At 40.6% G+C, this 22,117-nt stretch overlaps 1 protein-coding gene across 1 annotated transcript in view; it reads left to right on the top strand.

The window, feature by feature from the left end:
- Positions 1–327: 327 nt before the first annotated feature.
- Positions 328–22,117, top strand: part of LOC126873923 (aryl hydrocarbon receptor protein 1) — a 160,041-nt gene continuing 138,251 nt past the window's right edge. Inside the window, exon 1 of the mRNA XM_050635302.1 lies at positions 328–619. Coding sequence (XP_050491259.1) covers positions 498–619 — 122 coding nt within the window. The 5' untranslated portion in view covers positions 328–497. The remainder of the gene's footprint in view (positions 620–22,117) is intronic.

Here is a 22,117-nt window from a genome sequence, read left to right as displayed (position 1 = left end):
TTTAGGCGCGAAAAGAGGTAAAGAGAAGTGTGCCCATTATCAGTGGTACGTTGTTTGAAGTTGAAGAACAGCTGTCGCAGCTGCATCGTCCCGACGCCGAGCACCGGGATCGAGAGTGGAAAGCTCGACGCCGGCAGCTGGCCGACAAGCCAGTGACAGACAACGATGACGTAGCGTCGGCAAAGTCAAAGAAGAGCGTCACGGTCTGCACGGTGTACGCGCTGGACAGGACCGCCTCGGCGGGGCTGGGGGTGGTTGGGGGTGTTGTCGGTGTCGCTGGCGGTGGTGGAGGAGGCGGAGGAGGAGGAGGAGGAGGAAGTGGCGGTGGTAGCGGGACGAGCATCGGGGGTGGAGTGCAGGGGGTGGTCGCCGGGATTTGTGGACCAGCGAGCGCGTCCCTCGCGGCGACAGATTACGTGACGGCGGCATGCTATCCCCCGGGACCTCAGCTCACCCTGACCGCCTCTCACCCTCAGCCCCACGTCGTTGATCCCGCGATGACGCCCACCTCGGCGCCGGTACCGACTCCGACGACGGCGTCGGGACCCAACAACCCGGTCGCCATGAGCCAACTGGGAACCGTCTATGCCACCAAAAGACGACGTCGAAATGGTAAAAGGTTGGTAACACTGTATCCCATTATAGTGGATAAATGACCATCAATGTATATATGCATATACAATGTATGAATGTATAGTGACTTATGTATCGAAAGTATTGGACATCTATTATAGAAAACTCTATTGATGCTGCAACGAAGCACGGCTGTTGTGATTATAATGGAGAAATACTGGCGCCATCTCTAAATAGATATTTTATTGTACGTCAGATACTTGAAAGCTAATTTGAGATTAAATTATCTTCTACAAAGTATGTTAAGTTAAGGTTAGGGATAATGTACAGTAGGGTCAGTCAGCCTGAAGTCGTATTTCGTTATTATACGAGTTTTTATCATTCGTCAACTAGCGCTAAATGAATTTACAAGAGTGTGAATCTAAAATTGTAGGAACGTAAATCATGTATATGAATGAAAGTAAATTGATAAATTTGTAAGATAACGAGTAATCCCGCGTTGATATTCTGAATAAGTATTATTCGAGACGAGGATGTACGTAGAAATTGCAATATATTTATAGCAATGCATCTCTATTGCATAGTCATTTTAAATATATGATACGTGTTAAAAGTAACCCATTTGAATATCGAGGGTCATTAACATAGCGAGTATAATTGGCTGTTTAAATACTTTTGCGATGCTTTCGAAATATATACTTGCATCACATATCTTGTAGCTTCTATGTATGTTTTCAGATTTGTTTCAAATTTGTTTCAAATTTTACCAGTATGATTACAATAGTTGTGCCCCATTTTGCATAAAACACGTAATATATTTATGAAAAGATAAATATAAATGTTCAAATACTTTCGTGAGCAACTGGCAACTGTATATGCGGTAGGTACCTTATGATTTAAAGTAATAATATCTCAATTGGAATTTATCGAACCTTTTACGAAACTATTCCATCGAGATGATTTTTCATGAGATTAGAGTGCATGGTCGATGCTTTCATATGTAGCAATTTAAAGGGTAATTGACATTTTACTATGTCGATGGAGAACACTCTATCCACTCGTGTGCACGAAATGTCGCCGCATTTTATGCATTATGATAATGATGTCGCTTATATAGTTTACTAAATGAAAGGAGAAAATCGTAGAACGAAAGTCGCGTATATACGGGTTTGATAAATTTCATTTTTCGTAAAGCGACGGCCGTAAAACCACGAAAATCACACCGAAGCGAACGTCGTTACGTTAATTGCAGCCGTTTCAGTAATTCAATTTATATCAAATTTATCTTCTCGTTTCTCTCCACACGTCGGCGTCAATTACCAACGTCTTACGTAATATATGACTAAAAAGGAAAAATAGCAATTGTCTGCACCACGAAATGCTGAATGCCGACGACATATTTCATACTTGTTTTCTCGTTACTTGGCTTCTAATTTGATTGCGTTCCCGTTGCTTGGATTATTCAAACGATCGTCCCCGCGCGTTTGTCGTGACTTACTCGTATATATACAACCGGAATAAATTTGGGAAATAAGCTGAGTAGATATCAAGGTGGTGACTTCCCCTTGTTATACGCGTATAGATCTGTTGGAAGGTTTGGAAAACCAACGAAGGAAAGCGGGAAACGTAAGGGTGCTAATTTGTTAGCCATTCAAGAGAACGATAGGCCACGAAGTATCGTGACGCGGCGCATATACAATTCATGTGTCTAAAGCCGGTGCTAATGGGATCGAAGGAGGGTGTTTGCACGTGAAGCGCGTCCAATGGTGGACTTAACGTTCGCCAGTCGTTTCAAAGACATACATTTCATCCGATTTCAAGCCTCGAATAGTCTATAGGCAATGTTTTTCACATGAACACGATCGATTATGCGCTAACTCGACGGTTAGGTGTATGTATAGATCGTAAATTACAGAGCTGAACCGAGATTCGTCATTATTGCACCACGGCGGAACGCTAATAGGAGAATCTTTCATGTCGAATGCCTGTCCACTTTGTAATCGCTGCGATGTGATTGTCGTTGCCTTTGTAACTCTGTTTCTGGAACTTTGTCTCGTTATATTCTGAGATTCAGTGATCTCTTTTTAGACTCTGGATAATTACCCGTATGATTTCTTTCGCAATTTAGTGAAATTCATTAAGGAAACATCGAATCAAAGTTTCGAATTTAAGAGAAATAAAGTATCGAGAATTTCGACGTGATTTACATGTTTAACGATGGACATAGGAGCGTTGGATAGTTGAATAAATTAAAACAATATATCTTGATGATTGCATCCGAAAGTTTGTACTTTTTTGTGTCTTTCCACGAACGAGCACAACGCGACGTGTTTGTATCGCGGGAATGCTGTTGGACATTTATACTCAGGAAAGTCGCCGTGTAAGATATAAATTTTGGACGAGTTTAATCATCGCTTCACAACTATGTATCGATATTAAACATTCTCGGAGGCACGCACAATTGACATTAGTAGTTTGTTATTCCGATTCGTATCTTTACGAAACAGAGATTTCTTTCGTCTTTTCCCTTTCGTGTCAAATATTTTATCTCTATTTTAGCTATTTTATCTGTAATATTTTATGGATAAAGTATCGGAAAGGAAAGTATTCCAAAACATGTGACGCGAACGCGACGAATACGAAGACAAAGCGAGAAGAACAGCGAATTTAAATTGAAAAAGAAAGATGCCACGAAGACATCGATAAAACGTCAGTTTTCCTCGGATATTTCGTAATGGCTGATAGGATATTTTAAATAAGAAGGGCAACACGATCCGGCGACTTTTAATTCTCGCGGCGCGCGGCTACACGGAAATGTAGACGAGTGCACGCGTCTTGAACGCGACACTCGCGCTCGCACAGCTATCAGACACGCATAAATATAGTCGCAGGTACGCGCGACACACGATACATATACGTGTGTAATGTTCGATACATCAAGAGAAAGATAGACCGGGGATAACCGGTGCTAAGCTGACAGAGACGGAGTGCGGCACTGATTGCGAATAAGGGGAAGGCCTCTGGCCATGGAATATCCGCCTGAACTTTACTCGAATCGTTTGCATACGTTGCTCGTAATTAGTTGAGATATAGCCGAATCGGCCTAGCTTCCTCGCTTTCCTTTTTTCCCCATTCTTTTTCATCGCGTGACGGTCAGCATCGTTGAATTGGCGAATAGAAATTTTTGGTAGTACGTTGATTTCCATCTTCCTTGGTCCGACGTTCGTTGCTCTTGTAGTTAACTGAGAAGGGTGAGTTTTTAGAAGATGAAATCTTAAGATGTTGGATAAAAGAAGCGTAGTTGAAAAAGTTGATAACCGAAAGAGTTTATCTTGCTAACGACGATGAATTGATCGTCTGTGTCGTTTATCCGCTTAATCTTTAACAGTGTATGTGTAAGTTGAAATTTTTAACGTTTAAATCTTCAACATAGGTAAGTTTAGGACGTAGAAATATTCGAAGGTGCGGTTTTGTGATATTTTCATTAAAAAATAAAAAAGTTGTTGAAGGAAATATAGAAAGTAAAGCTTGATAATGTAATCTGAGACAGGCTCAGACAAATTGTCAAATATGACACGATCGATTTTAAACTTGAAAGGATTAATTTTCACGCAAGTGTTTGTAGGTGAACTTTTTGAGCGTCAAAAACGATATCGCGCAGGAGGAAATTTATTGGGCCGAGTTTTACAATTATAATCACGATTATTTATCGATAACCGGCCATACATATTCATGACAGTATAACATACATAAAAAAGACGCGTGACATAATCGACCGATAGGGTAATTTAAACCAACAGCGCCGTTTTATTGTAATGACTCACGTTACCCGAATGTATTTTACATTTGTCGATATTTGTATTTCACCGTATTACGTATATTTTTTTTTTCTCCCTCGGCTGATATGTCGGGGGTGAAATATACTTCTCCTTCCTGCGAAAGAACTCGCGGAATGACATTATTTCCTGGATTGCTAATTTGAATAAAACTCCGATTATCAAGGGGATAAAAACGTTCGACATGCTACTCAGAAGTTGAAGCTTTCGCGTATGAACCAAACCCTATCTTACTCGTTGTTTTGCAAAATGTCATTTAACCCTGGTGTGGTTCTCAAACTTTTTACGTTCGAAAAAATACGAACATTAAAACAGTGCTAGACTAAACTAGAAAGCATTAAATCTTAATTAAGATTTTCAATATCGTTTGACACCACACAGCTGAATACGCGCGTACTCTGGAAGCGTGCAAAAATTACTAAACATAGAAAGGATGTACATGTAATTTAAAAAAGACGAAAAGTTTCTTGACGCAATCCTATGACACAGTATCTTTAAATTTTCTTACTTTAACTCTTCAAACAACCCAATATTCTTTCTCCGAATCGAAGAAATTTTCTAACAGAAAACTAGATAGGAAAATACGATTTGCTGGGAAACAACTGAAAGAACGAGGTTAACTGCACGAATTTTCGTCTGCTTCGAGTTACGATCTCGTAAGAGAGAAGCAAAGAGTTTCATTTGGTGGGGTTGAACTTCTTCGATCGTCTTCGATCCGTAGAATATCCGACGATCGACGATCGTTCTCGATTCGAGTTTCTTGACTCTGAAAGGAACTCGCCGTGCGATCAAAGGGATCACGAGCGAACAGCGTAATGGAGTTTTAAACGGTGTTTCGAGACGTACAGTCGACGATCCTCTTTCTCGTCGCTGCCCACTAGCTTCCCTTTGATACGATAAAGAACAGAGGAACAGAATGAGACCGACTATCCGGCAGAGAGTGGCCCCAGGGCGTTCTGTCTGGTTCGCTCTCTGCTTCTTCCTCGGCTTCTTCAACTCCTACGGATCCAAGGAGTCCTTCCCTCGGGCTCTGATGGACCTAGGCAAACGTAAGTTTTAAGGACGCGCCACTTCTACGCATTTCCTCGGGCTACATGAGGGATTTTGACTCCTATGGCTTGATTCGAGACTTGGATGGATCTTAGAGATTTAGAATAGGTAGAACAGATAGAGTTTTTGAACGATCGTCTTCTTGTTTCTGAGTGATTTGCGAATTTGTTTAATCGTTTGGGTCGGTTTGTGAGGATTTGAGTTTTAGGAATAAATAGGACTTTGTGCCATTTCTTTCAGATATTGTATATTTCAGTTGGGCCGTCTGAATTGGAAGATCTCAAGCTGCAAGCGTTTGTAGCGGCACACGAGTCAGGACAATTCAAATCCTGTTGTTGTTTTACCTCGAAGTATCAAGACCGTTAGGTTACAAGTAATGTAAGAATGAATAAACTCCGGGCAAAAAAATGTCGCCGCTACATACAACCGCCAAACGTAGACGAATTCAAATTTTCCGGTACTCCCCCGACCAGTATAAATAAACGGACGCGATCGCGAGCGAGAGAGATATCGAACAATATCGAAGAGCATCAACGTGTGTAAACGAGTACCAAAGTGATCTACAGAGTTTCTCCGAGTATTTATCGGGTATTAATTCCGCAACTTATATTTGTACCAACGACTCACAATTCGTCTGTAATTTATTTATTTATTTATTCAAAAATATATTTGACGGACTGCGACAGCAACATTTCGCCCTCGTTATTTCGCTCAACCTAATAACGACTAATCCTCCACACGTTCAATTCGACAGCATTTCGTTTGATGGCGTTGAATTATTGGTGTTTTACTTGGAATTGGAAATCTTCAGTACGAAAGCTTTCATAAATTTTACTTTGTGACAGCTTCCGAGTGAAAGCTGTCGTATCGTATTATATAAAGTGAATTGTTTTATTATTGATATAACGTCACCTGTTATTGAGAAATACCAGCGGCATCAAAATATAAATATACAAATATAAAAGTATTGATTCGAACAGACAGATCTTAATTGATATGTACAATCCTCCGAGACGTGAACCAAAAACCACAAAATTGTAGAGAAGACCGAAGACTATTATGGGTATTTGGAAAAATTCGTGTTTCTACGAGAAGAACTGAAAAAGTTGAATCTAAACGTAGATTTGTTGGGATGATGTCTCGCAATTAGATACGGTGTCTTGGACACCGTGTAGATCCCGTGGTTTACACCTGGTAATTAACATCCTGTACGCGTTACACTCGCGACAGTGCTCAACGAGACAACATCAGGCAACATAATTGCGAGAATCGCGGAAAAGCGATCTCCCGTTTAAATGTTCGATCGCTAACGATCGACGAGAAGGGATGGTGAGCGGAGTTTCCCCCAAATTCCCGAGGGTTCGGGGAAGAAGGTGGCCCGCGATACACGATGCTCACCGTGGCCTAATGACAGCAGCTTCTATAATTTGGAGTTTTTGAGCGAACGGCCAAATTACCGGCGAACGAAGGGATTACTGTTATTACATGCGGCCGCGGACTCAGTCGAAACCTGATTATACTTTAGTCAGTCAGTCTCTCTCCGGTCTTCACTCGTTCGACTGTCAGCTTCGTTCTTGTTCGGCTGAGAAGGGGCCCGATCTCTTTTCAAACGATCCATCAACTACGCACACCATCGAAATTCGCCGACTACTCGGATTCCTTTTCCCTACGCGAGTCCACTTCGCGCTTTTTTAGACCCTTAGATCCTCCCTTCTCTTCCAAACTTTACACTCTTTCAAGTTCTTTTTCAGATTTTTAAGCTTTTCGTAGAATCCTTTCAAAGATCCCTCTCTGCGGTCTTGCAACGAGTTGGAAATTGCGGTTAAGTAGGAAATGGATATCACGAGATTTAGACCGTTCGAATGTTCGCGATACATTCTACCTTTTAATTACTCGGAGCCAGTCGATCTATCGAGTTCGTCGATTCTCTGATTCCTTGTCTTACGCGAGTTCATTCGCGCTGTTTTAGATTCTCATATCTAGACCGTGGATACTTATGCTTCTATGAGAACTATGAAAATGTACAGAGTGCGCATAATACGAAGAAATACAACGAATGTTTGTATAAATTTTACTTTTTTAGCTGTCCGCGTAAAAATATGAAATTGCATGAAAATCCGCGCTCTGTCTATAGCTTCTCTTTCTCTTCCAATCATTGCAATTTCGCAAGCTTTTCAGACTTTTTCCGAAGGAGCCCTTCGAAGGTCTCATTATCGAGTCCTGCAATGAGTACGAAATTGCGTCCAGTGGGAAAAGGGTATCACGTGATTTCGATTTAGATGGATATTTCCGTTCGAATGTTCGCAACATGCTATCTTTTAATTACACCGGGCCAGCCGAAAGGTCTACTAACAGGCGGCGCATTCGGAAATTGCCAGAGCAACTAAGGAACCATTCACCAAGAGGTCGATGATTTCTTGATGGACAACAGCCATCGTGCCGGGTTTCGGCTGATTTGTTCTTAAGTAATTGCCGCGCATCCTTATGGTCTTCTAACGTGCGTTTATAGCCTTGTAATGAACCTGCTTCTGAGGCCTTTACTCCATTCAACTGGCTAAACGTCTTCTGGGCTCAAAGCCTTCGCTCTCTACAGATTTTCAGACGGTTTCTTCTCTCTCTCGTATAAAATATAACAATTATCCTACGTTTGAGGATTATTGAAATTACTTTCTATTCCCGTTTCGTTACCGGATTTCTCTCAATTTTTCGCAGAGTTTCGATTAAAAATACTAGTCAATCTCCTCGGTATCGCACGGTGTTAGAAAACGGTACATTACAAGCAAAGGTTCGACACGTTACAATGTACGTTCCATTATAGTGAACTGAGTTTACAGTTTTAAGAATGTAATCGTTTGGTATTAACATCTCTTCGTTTATCTTTTTAAACTGATCGCAATGACGATTTTAACGAATATAATGTATAATTGATGAATACTGTGCATTCTGACTGACAATTTGGCCGTATAATTAATCTTCAACTAATACGGCGCGAATCAAATCGCTGAATGCTGCAATACTTCATCGGTGTACTAGAAAAGAAGTGGCGCAATTAGGAAAAGTCAATTTTCCTGGAAATTGATCTGGAATCGAAATGGAATGGAAACTATTAATTGGAATACTTTCGTGAGACGGTGCAGTTTGCTCATATTTGGCCCGAATGGAGTAACATTGGGAAGCATAGTTCACGGAAGAGACGAGAGTGCTCGTAGAGTCAGCGAATGGTTTAGATATCGTATGATCGGGGCAAGATTTAATTCCGTAGCCGAAGGAGGATATCGTTTACCTACTTTCTACGTCGCAGCGAGCACACGCTGTAATTTAATAGACTCCCCTCGCGTTAGTCGGCGCCGTGATGCGTTTCGCTCGTGCGAGAGATATGTATAGCCCGAGCCGCGACAAGACCATTATTGCTGGAACACTCATAACTCCCGTAACCAGCCACACCCAGCAGATTTAACACCTCGTATCCAATTATAACGATGCCCCGTGTCACGCGTATAATTGGTGCCCCATTACATATTGCCGTGTCGCTTCCGACCCCGGTCTTCGTATTCCAACTCCTTCGCGACGTTCACTTTTCGCTGTCTCTCAATTCGAGTCTCTTCTCGTTAAGAATGCTGAATATAGAAAATCATCCGATAATAAGAGGAGCTATACCGCAGAAAGTGTGCACTCACGTCTTTGTTAACTTTTATGCGAGGGAAACAGAGGTTGACCGACTACAACTGGAACTTTGTTAATTCGTAACTTGGTTGTACACGATTTGGTAGAATCGTAGAGGATTAGAGGATATTTTTGCGACCATTTTCGGAGAAGTGGAACGTAAGTAGAAATTTCTTTTACGTAGTAAAATATTATAATGTGGACATTTGGATATTTTTTACGCTCGTCTTTTATCAATAGTCGTTCATATTTGATTACTGTTGAATTTGATGCTAAAATCGAATGAATTAATAATAATGGTTATAACATAATCGCCTTTCTGAATTTTCTGACGTACGAAATTAATCAGTGTCTGGAAGACATTAATAATTCATTCGCTATAATCAAATTTTTCTTTGCTCTTGGGGAAAAGGCTAGCGATTGCTTATCATTTCTCTTTTTAATGAGAATAGTAAACGTTTGGTAGCGATGCAATAATGTAATAATCAAGTGAGATAATCCAGTAACAAGCGTATAAAAGAAATACTGAAAAAGATATCGAAATATATGCACGTAATTTTCAAGTTTTATTACAAAGCATAAAAAAGTGTGAAATCATAGGAGGATTCTTTTGTAAGATTTTAAAGAATGATGGCTTTTGATTTAATACACTTCAGAAATTTCATGGAAATTACTTTTGGTTAGGAGATAATTACTCGTTAACTCAGCTCAAACATCATATCAAGCGTACTGTATCTTGCCTGTAATAGTTTCGCCACCAAACAAGAAGGAAACGTATTTCTTGAAAAATCCCTACATCACCTCGATCTAGATCTCATTTTTTACCACTCATTCTGAATTCATTGTCTGTAACCGCATTTTTCGTTGCCCTTGAAACCACGAAGCGAATATTGATCACGATTTTTCATTAGTGGCCGCCGTACCTAATGATATCAGTAAATTGACAAGTTACAAGCTGCAAGTCATAGATTTCCTGATTTTCATACAAATATTACAATGGTATAACTCATACTTTGGAAAGATTATCGAAAATTGCAAGCAACTTAATGCGAGATTCGTGAATTTCCGTTGTTTCTTCAACTTGTATCAAATTCCTTGACATTACGATATTTATCGATACCGATAATTTGTGACTCGATCGAGTCGTGAAATTTTATCAACGATATTACCTCAACCGCACCGGAAGATAATACCATAAGAACAAAAGCAAAATTGTAAAATAACGAGAACATAAAACGATTCTCTCGCGTCCTTATAAAAGATTAAAACTCCGTTTCACCCGCAGCTCATTTCCAACAGGAATAAATGTTTGTGTTCCCATTCGAATCCCTGATTGTCTATTGTAAATAACGTCCGGTCCACGTAGAAACAAAGTTTCCACGAAGGATACCGAAAAGAGGGACGAAGGGAGGAGGACGAGTCGATTAAACAATCGGCAGGACGCGCAGTGCATCTTCCACCCGCGATCAGGGCTGCTGGGCCCAAAGGGACCCCAGCCAGTGGTGAATGGGCCGCACAGCAAGGAATATCCGTCCTCGCGGTTACGGCACTGTGAATAGAGCCATAACGAAGTGAAACGTGCAGGTGAATTTATGCCGCAGGAACGGACGAGCGCTCCGGCATCGTTCGCCTCGCCTTTCCTCTTTCGTCCGCTCGAAAAGTCTTCTGACCGTGCGGAAAAAAGCGCGCGGAATTAATTGAAGCCCCAACGACCGCTCGGAATTGCTCATTAAGCCTCGTTAACTGCCCTAATTTGGCGATCGTACGGATGACTGGTGGAAAATAATTCGCCCGTAAAAGCAACGAATCTTTGATTCAGGTTCTCGAGTTTCAATTTTTCGTTGAAAAATTGTATCGGATATTTTATAATTTTTCAACGTTTGTCACGGTATCTTCGAAGCGTCTAATTTTTATTTCCAATTTAGAAAGTTTCAGTTTGAAAAGGACGTTTGGTAGAAAGAAATAATCTTCTCGGCTGTGCAATCTTTAGAAATTTTCTAATGGAATAGTGAAATCAATTATCGTAAAGGAGGAAACGGTATTATTGAGGAGAATGCATCGCGAGAAATGAGTGAAATGCGCGAAAGGATCGATGACAGGCGGAGAACGAGATGGAATCGGAGATTTCGTGGCGAAACAAGCGGCCCTGGCCACGAACGATGCACCGATCCGGCTTTGGGCCTGAGCTCGGGGCGAGCTGGTCCGGTACGGCGCTGTGTGTTTAACTATTCAATAATTCATCCCTCCATTCATCACCAGCCAAGTGTAAAATTTATCTTATTTTTATGTATTGGCCCCCTCCAGCTCGCCACCATGTATCAACTTCTTATTAGCCACGATTTGTTTGGCGCGCGCGGCATCTCGTCCTCTACCCTCCTCCACTAACCGATTTTTGTCCGTGTCCGGTAATAACGATGGCAATCCCTGCCGTTAAACCGTTTGATCGATCATCGATTCGAATTTTTTTCCATTGTCAGCCGTTCGTTGATCGTCCTTAAAATTCGTTCACCACTGGTTCCCAATCGCTATGGATTGGTGAGCTAATACAGAGTGATGCAAAAGTAATACCAAATACAAAGATAATAATCCTAAAGTTTATTTTAAAATACCGTAGCGGACTATCGCATTTTTCACTCATTTTTGTATTCAGTTGTTTCTTAGGGATAACGATAAAACAACGAAACAACTAATTTTGTAATAATTTTAGTTGTTGGTAGTTTGAATTCGTTCGAAGTGGTTGTTATGTTAGTAGAATTGCGTTTTTCTATTACTCGGACTTGATTTGTTATTTTAATTATTTTCACGGCCGAGATATGTTCTTTACTAGTCGAGTATTGTATGTAACGTAAAATAAAGCTATTAAGAATAATGAAGCATAATTATTAGGTTGTGAATATTCATGCACATGTGGAAGTTTCATATTTCGATGAGCGTAACTAAAGAAGTAGAATTTAAAGAGAGGTTTGTTCTGTTACTAATTACTTATTATAACAAGTTTATCTGCCACGCTGTTTCCAGTTTCTTAACCATTATCACGTACATTTTTTTCATACACATTTTTATACAAACTAAAGCCAAAATCAAATTTTCAACTTTCTCAACATGTTCAATTTCTTATCGTCTTGTATGGTCAGATGCGGTATATCTACAAAAATATTTTTCTCATGTAAGATTTTAACTTTGAGATTGTGAACGATAAAGTTGTCGAAAATTGAAACAGTTACGTTAATTCGTTAGGAGAACGCGCGAAATCGCAAAGGAGATACATATATTATACAGATGGATTTTACTCCGAATTTTCAATGAAAAAATGGCCACCTGAATTTCTTAATGGTCACCGGAATACGAAGCAGTCGGCATTTGGGTCGGCGAATATGGCAACGACTGGTTTCGCGTAACTGTTCATCAATCATTGAACTAAATGCGCATAAATTGCGCTAGAATGTTTTCCAAACGACCATCCTCTCGCCGATCTACTAAATCTTGCCAACAAAACCGTGGCAGGAAAACACTTTTTAAACGAATGCACGCCTTCTCTCTACCAAGCTATTAATTGTTTCTTGTACCTATCTACTTTAATGAACTGATATATTTATACCGTCCTCAGCCATGCATGGCAACTCGAACAACTTATGGTAAAAAATATGTTAAAAAAGGGTCAATCTCTGTAATTTCACTTTCTTCACTGTTGATGACTTTTTGTATACCTTTTATTATAGAAGTAATTAAATTTAGAGCTAAAAGTATATATTTCTCTGAGTTTTTGAAAGTGATATTCAAAATGGAAACATTATGTTTTATATTAAGATTTATTTTCGCATGTAGGATAACTTCCTGTGAATGATCAATTCTCATGGAATCAAGCAGTGGTCAAATTCACGTTTAGTTCTAACGAGTTGACAAACTCGATTTTCTTTCTATTTCGAATCCCTCTGACTTCGCTCTATTATCACGGATTAGCACGTTTATTAAATTCATTCATAACACATGTAGCGGCACATGAGTCAGAGGACAATTCAAATCATGTTGTTTTGCCTCGGAATATCAAGATCGTTAGGTTACAAGTAATGTAAGAACAAATAGACTCCGGGCAAAACAATGTCGCCGCTACATGCAATCGTCGAATGAAGACGAATTTGAGTTTTCTGACTCTCCCCCGGCCAGTATAAATAAACGGACGCGATCGCGAGCGACTCAGTACATATCGAGTATCTAACACTATCTAGAGTATCTACGAGTATCTTATCGAGTTACGCGACGAGCATTAACGAGTATTTATTCCGGGATTTTATTTTGCGATTTATACTTCGTATTAACGGCTCACGTTTACGGCTGTATATTAATTTATTATTTGAAATATATTCGACGATTACAACAACGAGCAATCTCGCCATTAAACCTCACGTACCTACCTCCTTTTCACATAAACATCTGCACACAAAACCGATCAAAATCGAATGAAACAAAGTACGTGTTAAGCCCAGCTCGGAGCTAAACTGTCAATAAGAAATATCTCCTTTCTTAAAAAAAAAAAGAAAAAAAAATAGTCCATTTTCCGCTCCACATATCGGTACATGCATATTTTATTATCGGCCAGTACAATGCGAATCAAAGGATGGAATATATTGAACTGATAACCAGTTTGGTCCACGCACCGGTTCAGGTCCTCGATCAATCGACCGTGTTTTCGAAGCAGATCGTGCACGCACGCGCGTATCTGTTTAAGAACGTCCTTCTTCGAAGCGGCCTCTGTGTAATTACGATCATCAAGCCCTCTATCCTCGCGGTGAGAAAAACGGATGCTTGAAAAACCAAATGACAGCCTCTGGTGACGTAATGACAATGAGGTGGCCGCCTTCTGGCACCGGAAGTACCTGCTACTCGAGGACCAGACACCAGCGGTCGGTGTCATACGCCATATCGTCTTCTTTTTTCTCTCTCTTTTTTTGCTCTCTTTTTTTCTCTCCTTTTTTTCTCTTTCTCTTTCTCTTTCTCGGTGCGTAACGAATAAATGACTAAATTGCCGAGGAACGAGGCTAATTATCGAGCTTCGTGGAAAAAAACAAGGATCGGTCGGTTTGCGTATACGTTCGGTCAATTTTGGAAGTTCGACTAGCATGATTACTGGCTTTCGGGATGAAACGTCCGACGATTTCCTTCAAACTGACAGGAGGAAGCGTTCTAGGGGTGAATGGAAGCGGATGTGCACGTCTTAGGGACACGTTTGGTTCGGGTATCGAGCTCTGTAGAACTATGGCGGAATAGAATAATTTTGTTTATCTGGACTGCTTTTATCGCAATGAACTTTTAGTTAATTCGTTTGCTTGTTGCTTATGTCTTTATTATACGTGAACGAAAGGTACGCATAATAGGTAGAGTGCGGCTATTTATGCAGATGCATATCTTCGTGAATGTAATTTAGAAAAAATGAGATCCGAGTAGAGAATTGTTTTATTCAGTAAAAATTATAAGGGATATTACACTTCCGATATTTTACCTATTATTCCGTATTACGTGTACGCTTCGTATTTCTCCCGCAAATGCATCAAAATTTGCAGTGTAGTAATAGGTAATGGCGAAGATTGATGAATTTCTTATTGCATGAACTCCAATTATGTAGTTCATCTCTCGGGGGATTCAAATAATGGAATTCTACTGTATGCTACTTTCATCTAGATATGTATCTATAGATAGGAATAGTATTCTTCGTGTTGTACATCTGTTTTTAATAGGGGGTTTCAGGATTGAAAGTTTAATTAATAAGGAAAAGGGGGAAGGGAAAGGACGCATGTACCGTTTCGAGGAAGCGGGAGGATGTAATTTCGTGGAATACGCGAAATAATTATCGAAACAGCGCGATACGAGGGCCGGTGTTCCGCTATTTCGTGTAATTAGTTTGTCGACGGTATCATTAGTTCGAGTATCGTTGTTACTCTTCCTTCGTGGACCTTCATTCGATTCGCACATTGTGCCTCGTGTTCGCTGGTCGGTATATCCTGACCTCTTTTCCCGCTGCCAAGGTGTGGCTGTGTTTTTAGAACACGGTGAAGCCATACCGTCGCAATCGACACGCGTTTCGATTCTCTTCTTTCGATCCAGAAGAGATTTCAGGTTGAATTTTTTTCAGTTTTAATCCGTCCTGAGAATTATTTACCTATTAGCAAGAAGAAAAAAGAATAAATAAAGTTGACGTCCAAACGAAGGCAACCGTGCAAGTTTTAAGTTGTTTCTATTTGCACGTTCCTAATAGCGATATACGTTTCGAAATATCTACAAGAATAGAGAACAATAATTATGTTACAAATTACTACAATCATCATAATAAGTACCTGCAGAATTCATTTTGGAATTTATTATTATTTATGTCACTTTACTGCGACAAATAACCTTGTGAAAATAAGCCATTTATTTTTCACAACGAATAAAAGGAGATAGCTTTAACCGCCTATTATAATTATACTATTTAACTTGTAAGAAACACGTGCCAGTTTAGAAAAATTACTTTACTACCGCTCATAATAATAAAACGGCACATAAACGATATTTCATGAAACAATATCGAGCATCATCATGTCAAAACAAAAAGGACATCGTCCTTTAAAATGAAAAGAAACATAATTTTGTTATACGTTAATGAATAGCGAAGCGGTCAATTATTTTCTACTTCAAACCACTTTGCTGAAAAATTAAATTTTCTCAGTCGCATCGCTGTTGATGCACGAAACAGTGAATAAGTTAAGGGCTACTCGTCTCGCACATCATCTCACAGCCCATCTCATAGCTCATCTCATAGCTTCAGAAAGTTTTTATCGTAGTTTTTCTACGACCTATCAGACCTTGGCGAGGCAAAGCGGCTCCCGGTCCTCGACAAGTCGGTCAGACCGTCATCGTCGTCGCTGCATCCCCTTCATTTCGCTATCCGCTCGTTTCGGTAGAATTTGCATTCAAGGAACGCGAAATTGGGCGGTGCAAAGATAGAGCTAATGCTCGCGGGGCGGACCACCGCGCCGTATAAACACAGGGTAGTCGATGCCTTTCTGGCTTCATCATCTTCGCCCTGTGTATACGCGGTTGCGTTCGACTTTCCACCAGGTTGATGCGCGGCCCGCGAGAATTGCGGGATCGCGAGATTGCGAGATTGCGAAATTGCGAACTCCAGCAACGTTTCAAGTTTTCTACCACAAAACTGCTATTCTCTATTTTTCTATCGATGCACGCCTTACGTATCGTTAGATACTCTCTTCTTCCTTTGAAAGAAATTTACGCAAAGCCTGCAATTTACGACTACATTTTTGCAAATCATTCTCTCGGAACGTGTAATGAAATTACTAAATTAAATACAATATCATTATCGGTACAACGCACGTGAAGAAGCGAGTCTAATTTTCAGTTTCTACGGACTTTCGTATTTTACTTTGTAAAAAGCTACAGAAAAAATCGCAAATCAATAATTATAGGCGGGTATAGTAAAGTAATCATAGAACAGACGATACAAGATAATGTTTTATTTATTTTGCTACGTTGGAAAGCTCGGTCATAAAAGAGTCGAGATTTTTCTCATTTCTCGAGTCTATATCATTTCCAAATAAAGCGATTAATAAGCGATTCTTTGTCTGAAACTTTCCAGTATTAACATCGCCCATGTTCCACGAAATGTTCGTTTCCTATTCTATTAACGACAGTCATATTTAAACAGTTAAAACTATTTTCTTCTTTTTTTGTTATTTTCGATCACGAAGATTCCGTGTTACCTTTGTCGGGATATTTTTATACGATTGTAAGTTTGCTCGTTAATTGAAAGAACTCGAAGGACCTACTAAGTTGCGCATAAAAAATCCATGGAAATTACCAATTACGGCGTAACGTGACTTTTTAAAGAGACAGCATCGGGCAACGAGCTGGCGATTCGTACGAAAAAATACGATCGTCTTGTCAGAAGGATCGCGTGACGTAGTTAGTTGGTACCGATCGTCGAGGAATTAAATGTTAAGATCGAGATGACAGTGTATTAAAGCGTTTTACGATAAACATTCGGTCGCCGTAGGGAAGATGGAATCCTCGTGCACGGTAGGAATTAATTAATGAAAAGGCGACGCGCTACAGATTGGCGTGAAATTGCCGGTTCAGCGGGGCCGAATTCGCGGTAAATACCAATATTCTGTCGCGGTCGGAATTTCGAATAAATATGAACGCGTCGATCAACGTATCATTTCTATGCTAATGGTACCGATAGGCCGCCGCCGCCACTCTGGTGTTGCCTGCTTAAAGGCCGATTTACACGTACTTGAATGCCGGCCCGTGTTGCGGTTTTGTAATTACGGCAGCGTAATAAACACCGAATAACAATCGAACTCGTTTCCCCCTATTAGTTCGTTACAGTTGCAAAAACAAGGATCTGCGAAACGAGCTGTTTCCGATACGTATTATAGGCGAAACAACAAGTTGTAGCGGCTAATGGCGCCTGGTTCGGTTATTTTCATAAGAAAATTGTGACAGTCTGTCGAACAGGCGAAATAACAACCTCCGTGCGTTTTTGTCAAGGCAATCAAATTGACAAGGTTTTTGAAAAAGTGGTAATTCGTATATTTTAAAGATGATCTCAGAGAAAACGTGGGAACTGTGTTATTATGGTATCGAATAAAAGGTAGACTGGTACTTTTGAAAAGTTGCGAGTGGACAAAAACGATTACAAAACTGCCATTTCGATCGTTTTCGATATCCGACGATTGTTTGAAAATATCCACGAAAAGCCTACGCGTATACCATCGATATTCAGCCATCGATAGCCCGCAACAACATCAAAAGTAACATTAGCCGCAGTCTGCATCATCGGTTTGATGGCCAGCTTTTATCCGATACGCCAATTTGTTGGTCGGACACACCGGAGACCCTTAGGTCCAAATGTGTATCCGGAGATGGGCGAAACGTGCGTTCCACGTTCGAAAAGCCGGTGATCAAGGGTAAAAATGAAGTCTTCTCTCCCGCGCAGACTTGTCTCCTGGTGATATGTAAATTTCTGCGGTGCATATCGCTGTTACAAATTCGAAGGCAGAGCTGGAGGGGGAGGGCGAAGAGAGATCGGCCCGTAGCCCCAGCGCCGACTTTGTAGACGTGTAATCTTCGGAGCTAGCCACTAGGCGGGGTAATAACACGCTCGCGATCACAACGTCGGGGTATCAAGATGCTAGCCAGCGGAGCCGTGCACGTAGCGCGAAATCGGTAGCAAGTACCTAACAGGTGAAGAACTCGGAGTGATTTTCTCTTATGGTGTGTTCGACCGGGGCCAGATCGGCGTGTTAGCGGCGTTTATTTTAACCGTTTCGAGCCGCGATACCGATTATTACGATATTACCGTAGGTGTGTCGCGAGCCTGCGGAATTGAATGTCGGCCGATCGGTCAGCCGAGGCTTCGTGGGAGAGATTCGAGATTTGCACAGGAATTGCATCCTCTGAGAATCTCAGAACGATTCACTGACAGAATTTTTAAGGAGGCTCCGAGGATACTGAGAAGAGAAAGAAACGGATTGGCTGCAAGGTAAAAGGGAAAAGAATGAGCAGTGGCAAGGGAAAGGTCCTTGAGTAAAGTTTTATGTGCACTGCAGTGGCTGTGTGCGAGTAGTATAATCGTGTTTAAGTAGGTTGAACAATTTTTGGTCAACCAATCGAGTCGATTTAATTCGAATAATTCATATATACACACACTTGGTACGTTATTTAAAACGACCATACTAAATTCCAAATTTTTATACGGTACATGTGTGTTTTGAGTAATCAGATTTGAATATGTTAATTTAGACGTTTTTGCAATCAGGTTAGCTTAATCGTCGGAGAATGTCCGTGTCATTTGACCAAAGATAAACGCGTGGACAACCTCTGTTTAAAAACTTCAACTTAAATCGCTGAAGTGGGTCGACCGATTGTCAGTCGATGAAGCAAAAATTACTTAATGTAAACGCAGTTTATGCGACAAGATCGTCGACAAATTCACGTAAACAGACTTGCTGTCCCTACAAAAGATCAAGTACGTGATCGTCATATCGTTTTCTCTCGCGTGCCGTAGAAGCATCGTTCGCGGCTTGAAAAACGCGCCGCGCGCCCGCTGCGCCCGTAATTTCGGAATTCTTCTAACAGTGTAAACGCCCACTTGATGTTTTCGATATCGTGTAATCGTACGGAGCGGCCTCGCGGGACAATATTATGTGCCGTAACGTTCGTATAAATTTTCGAGGGCGAGGTGCCGCGTTTTTGCCGGTCGATCCGTATTAATTAGCATAATTTCAGGCGCGCTGTCGGCTGGCAGGTGGGACAAGAGCGAGCTCGTTTCCGGCAGCCGCCGCCGTCACCCAGCGACTTGATTTATTTAATAAAATTACAGACGGAAGAAAAAACGCGCTCCCGGGCTCACGTACGCGATCGCGACGCGATACGAACAGGATCCGTGGATCCCTGATCGATACTTAACAAAATAACGGTAATGAGAATAAATTGAATAGCATGGGTAAATAACGCAGGGTAATGCGAGTAAATTAACGTGCCGGATCAAACGAAAGTAATAATTGATTACGCTACACGAGTTATTGGTATATAATCGATGCATGAACAACGTAATTACAATACGTACGAAGATGTTATAATCGATCAAAGGAAACCGATTGATGCGATGATTGCTTGATTGTAGAAATTGTTGTACCTCTGTTTGTTGGTGGTAGTATGTTCATGGGAAATGAGATGAAATTATGAAATCACGAAGAAATTATTAGTATATTAAAGTAAAATGTCTAATATATAAAATTACCTGTTATTCTCTCTAACACTTTGAAAGAAATTTTACAAATTTCTTTTCCTACTAAAAATTCTTACAAATATTCTTCCTGACCAATCGCTTCTCGAATAATCTGCATCAATTATCGTATATTTTATGACATTACCAATTGTCTTAATATGTACTTAAGAACAAAGACATATTTTCTCAATTGTCCAATAAGGATCAGCATATATTATTTTGCAGATCTGTTGACTGCCGTATTTATTACAGTTGCTTGAGATGGAATGGAAAATACGTATCTGTTTATGTGTGTGAATAAGCAGGTTCCTTTGTCAGTTCGATGGACTTTCGTGGAAGGGTATTAAGATCGACATCGATTCGCAGAGAGAATGAAATCAATTTATCAGCCGGGCTGCCCGGGCTGACGAATGCGTTTCTGAACGAGGCAACACCCACGCGCGGGCCGGTCGCGCGATCAATGTTGTCAGCGTAATTAATTCGCTGGCATTACGCACACAGCAACTCGCGAACGATTAACAAATCGATTTATTTCGCGTGTGCTGAGGCCTCGGCTTCCAAACCCGTGTCTTTGCGCAATTGTTCAATGCGACGCTGTGAAATTTATCAGCGACAGCGTTATCGGTATCGATCGTAATTTTTGTACGTAGATGAATTAAATGGAATTAGCTAAGATTCGACAGCTTAAAATTTAACCTTCAGATTTGTACAGAATAAACTTGTACAGTAACTTGTATAAGATACTATTTGTACGGACATGTTTTTCAATATGACAAGCACAGGAGAAGAACGTAACATGTTCATTTTTGTTAATTTTTTTGGTAGTTTCACGATTATATGTTTCTCGCAGATAGGTGATATGTCTATGAGATTTTAAATAACTGTACTTTACGGAGAAACGCCGCTCCAAATGATAAGAAGAAAAGCGAAAAAGAAATAGGCGTGAATGGACAAGGAAAATTCGTACGTATTTTCTTCCGTTCGCCTTTTGTTCCAATTGTTTTTGTCATCTGGTAGTCGATCGCTTGAAAAATCGGTCGCTTTTAAGAATAATCGGTAGACGCGGTTGCAACATGATAGTCGCGCAGCGGTGTACGCAACAGTTACGCGACCGATCCGGTGTCGCCATTTTAGAGATTTTTCCGTCAGTTTTTTTTCTTTTCGCTCGAATCTCTATGCTTTCCATCTACTTTCCTACGTTGCTTCTACGATTCTCGAGAAATCTTTAATTTAATCGTAATGCCATAACATCCGCATTAGCAAATGAATAAATTACTTATCATCGAAGAATTGATCCTAAATTTTTTGGTTGGTAGTGTACAGTGCACACATAATAGGCAAAAATATACACATTTCCCAAAATATAGTATTTCTCTGTAGTAGTATTTAGTAAGTAAAATAATTTTCTATCTAGCTTCTATCTACCTAATTCTATCCCCAAAATATTAATTTGCATATATATCTACAATCTACTAATTTCGTATCCGAATTATGGAATTAATAAAAGAAACGGAGTTGATCGGTTTAACTTCTGTTTATTCGTAGATTCGAGCGCGCTGCTTCTCGTTGGAGATTTTAATGCCTGCACACAGTCCACTAGACACGATCGTGTTCGATTTTTCATAAGACAAATCTTAATCAATTTCCTCCGGTCATCTTCCCCCATCCTGTTGTAAAACTTCATTTAATATAACGATCAATTTCCAATTATCTGTTCCTCGATAAAAGCTTAAGTACATCCACCAGCGAACCCCGCTATCTTCGTCAAATATCTCAGATAACGACGTCATCGTTCGGACATGTAGTATCTGCCATTGAAGAGCAAACCGAAGCAAATGGATAGCTATTAAAAAGCAAGCGGCGAGGATGGCCGGATAAAACGCGTAGCAGGTGTAACATAAAATGCAACGGGCTTTGGTAGAAGAGAACTCCAGTTTAGGTTCACCGAACGACTCGAGTTCCAGCGCGAGAAAGAGTCGCGTTTCGCGAATCGGAGGAGTACCTTTACCTGGGCTGGCCTGTTGCAGGAACTGCAATGACTGCTATACGATCTACATACCAGCTAATAGGTGTAGCTAACCGGAAAAAGAGAGTCACTCGACCATTCGATGTCCGTTTGTTTACATAGACGTGAGTGGCGTGTGCATTTTTATAGGGAGGATCGGATATCGGGGCGTCGAGTTAAGTTACAGTTGGCCTTTTCTCTCCTTTC

This window comes from Bombus huntii, chromosome 15, assembly GCF_024542735.1.
Source record: "Bombus huntii isolate Logan2020A chromosome 15, iyBomHunt1.1, whole genome shotgun sequence".
Classification (NCBI taxonomy): Eukaryota; Metazoa; Arthropoda; class Insecta; order Hymenoptera; family Apidae; genus Bombus; species Bombus huntii.
Note: the sequence above shows the minus strand (reverse complement) of the source record. Positions and strands in the feature narration are given on the sequence as shown.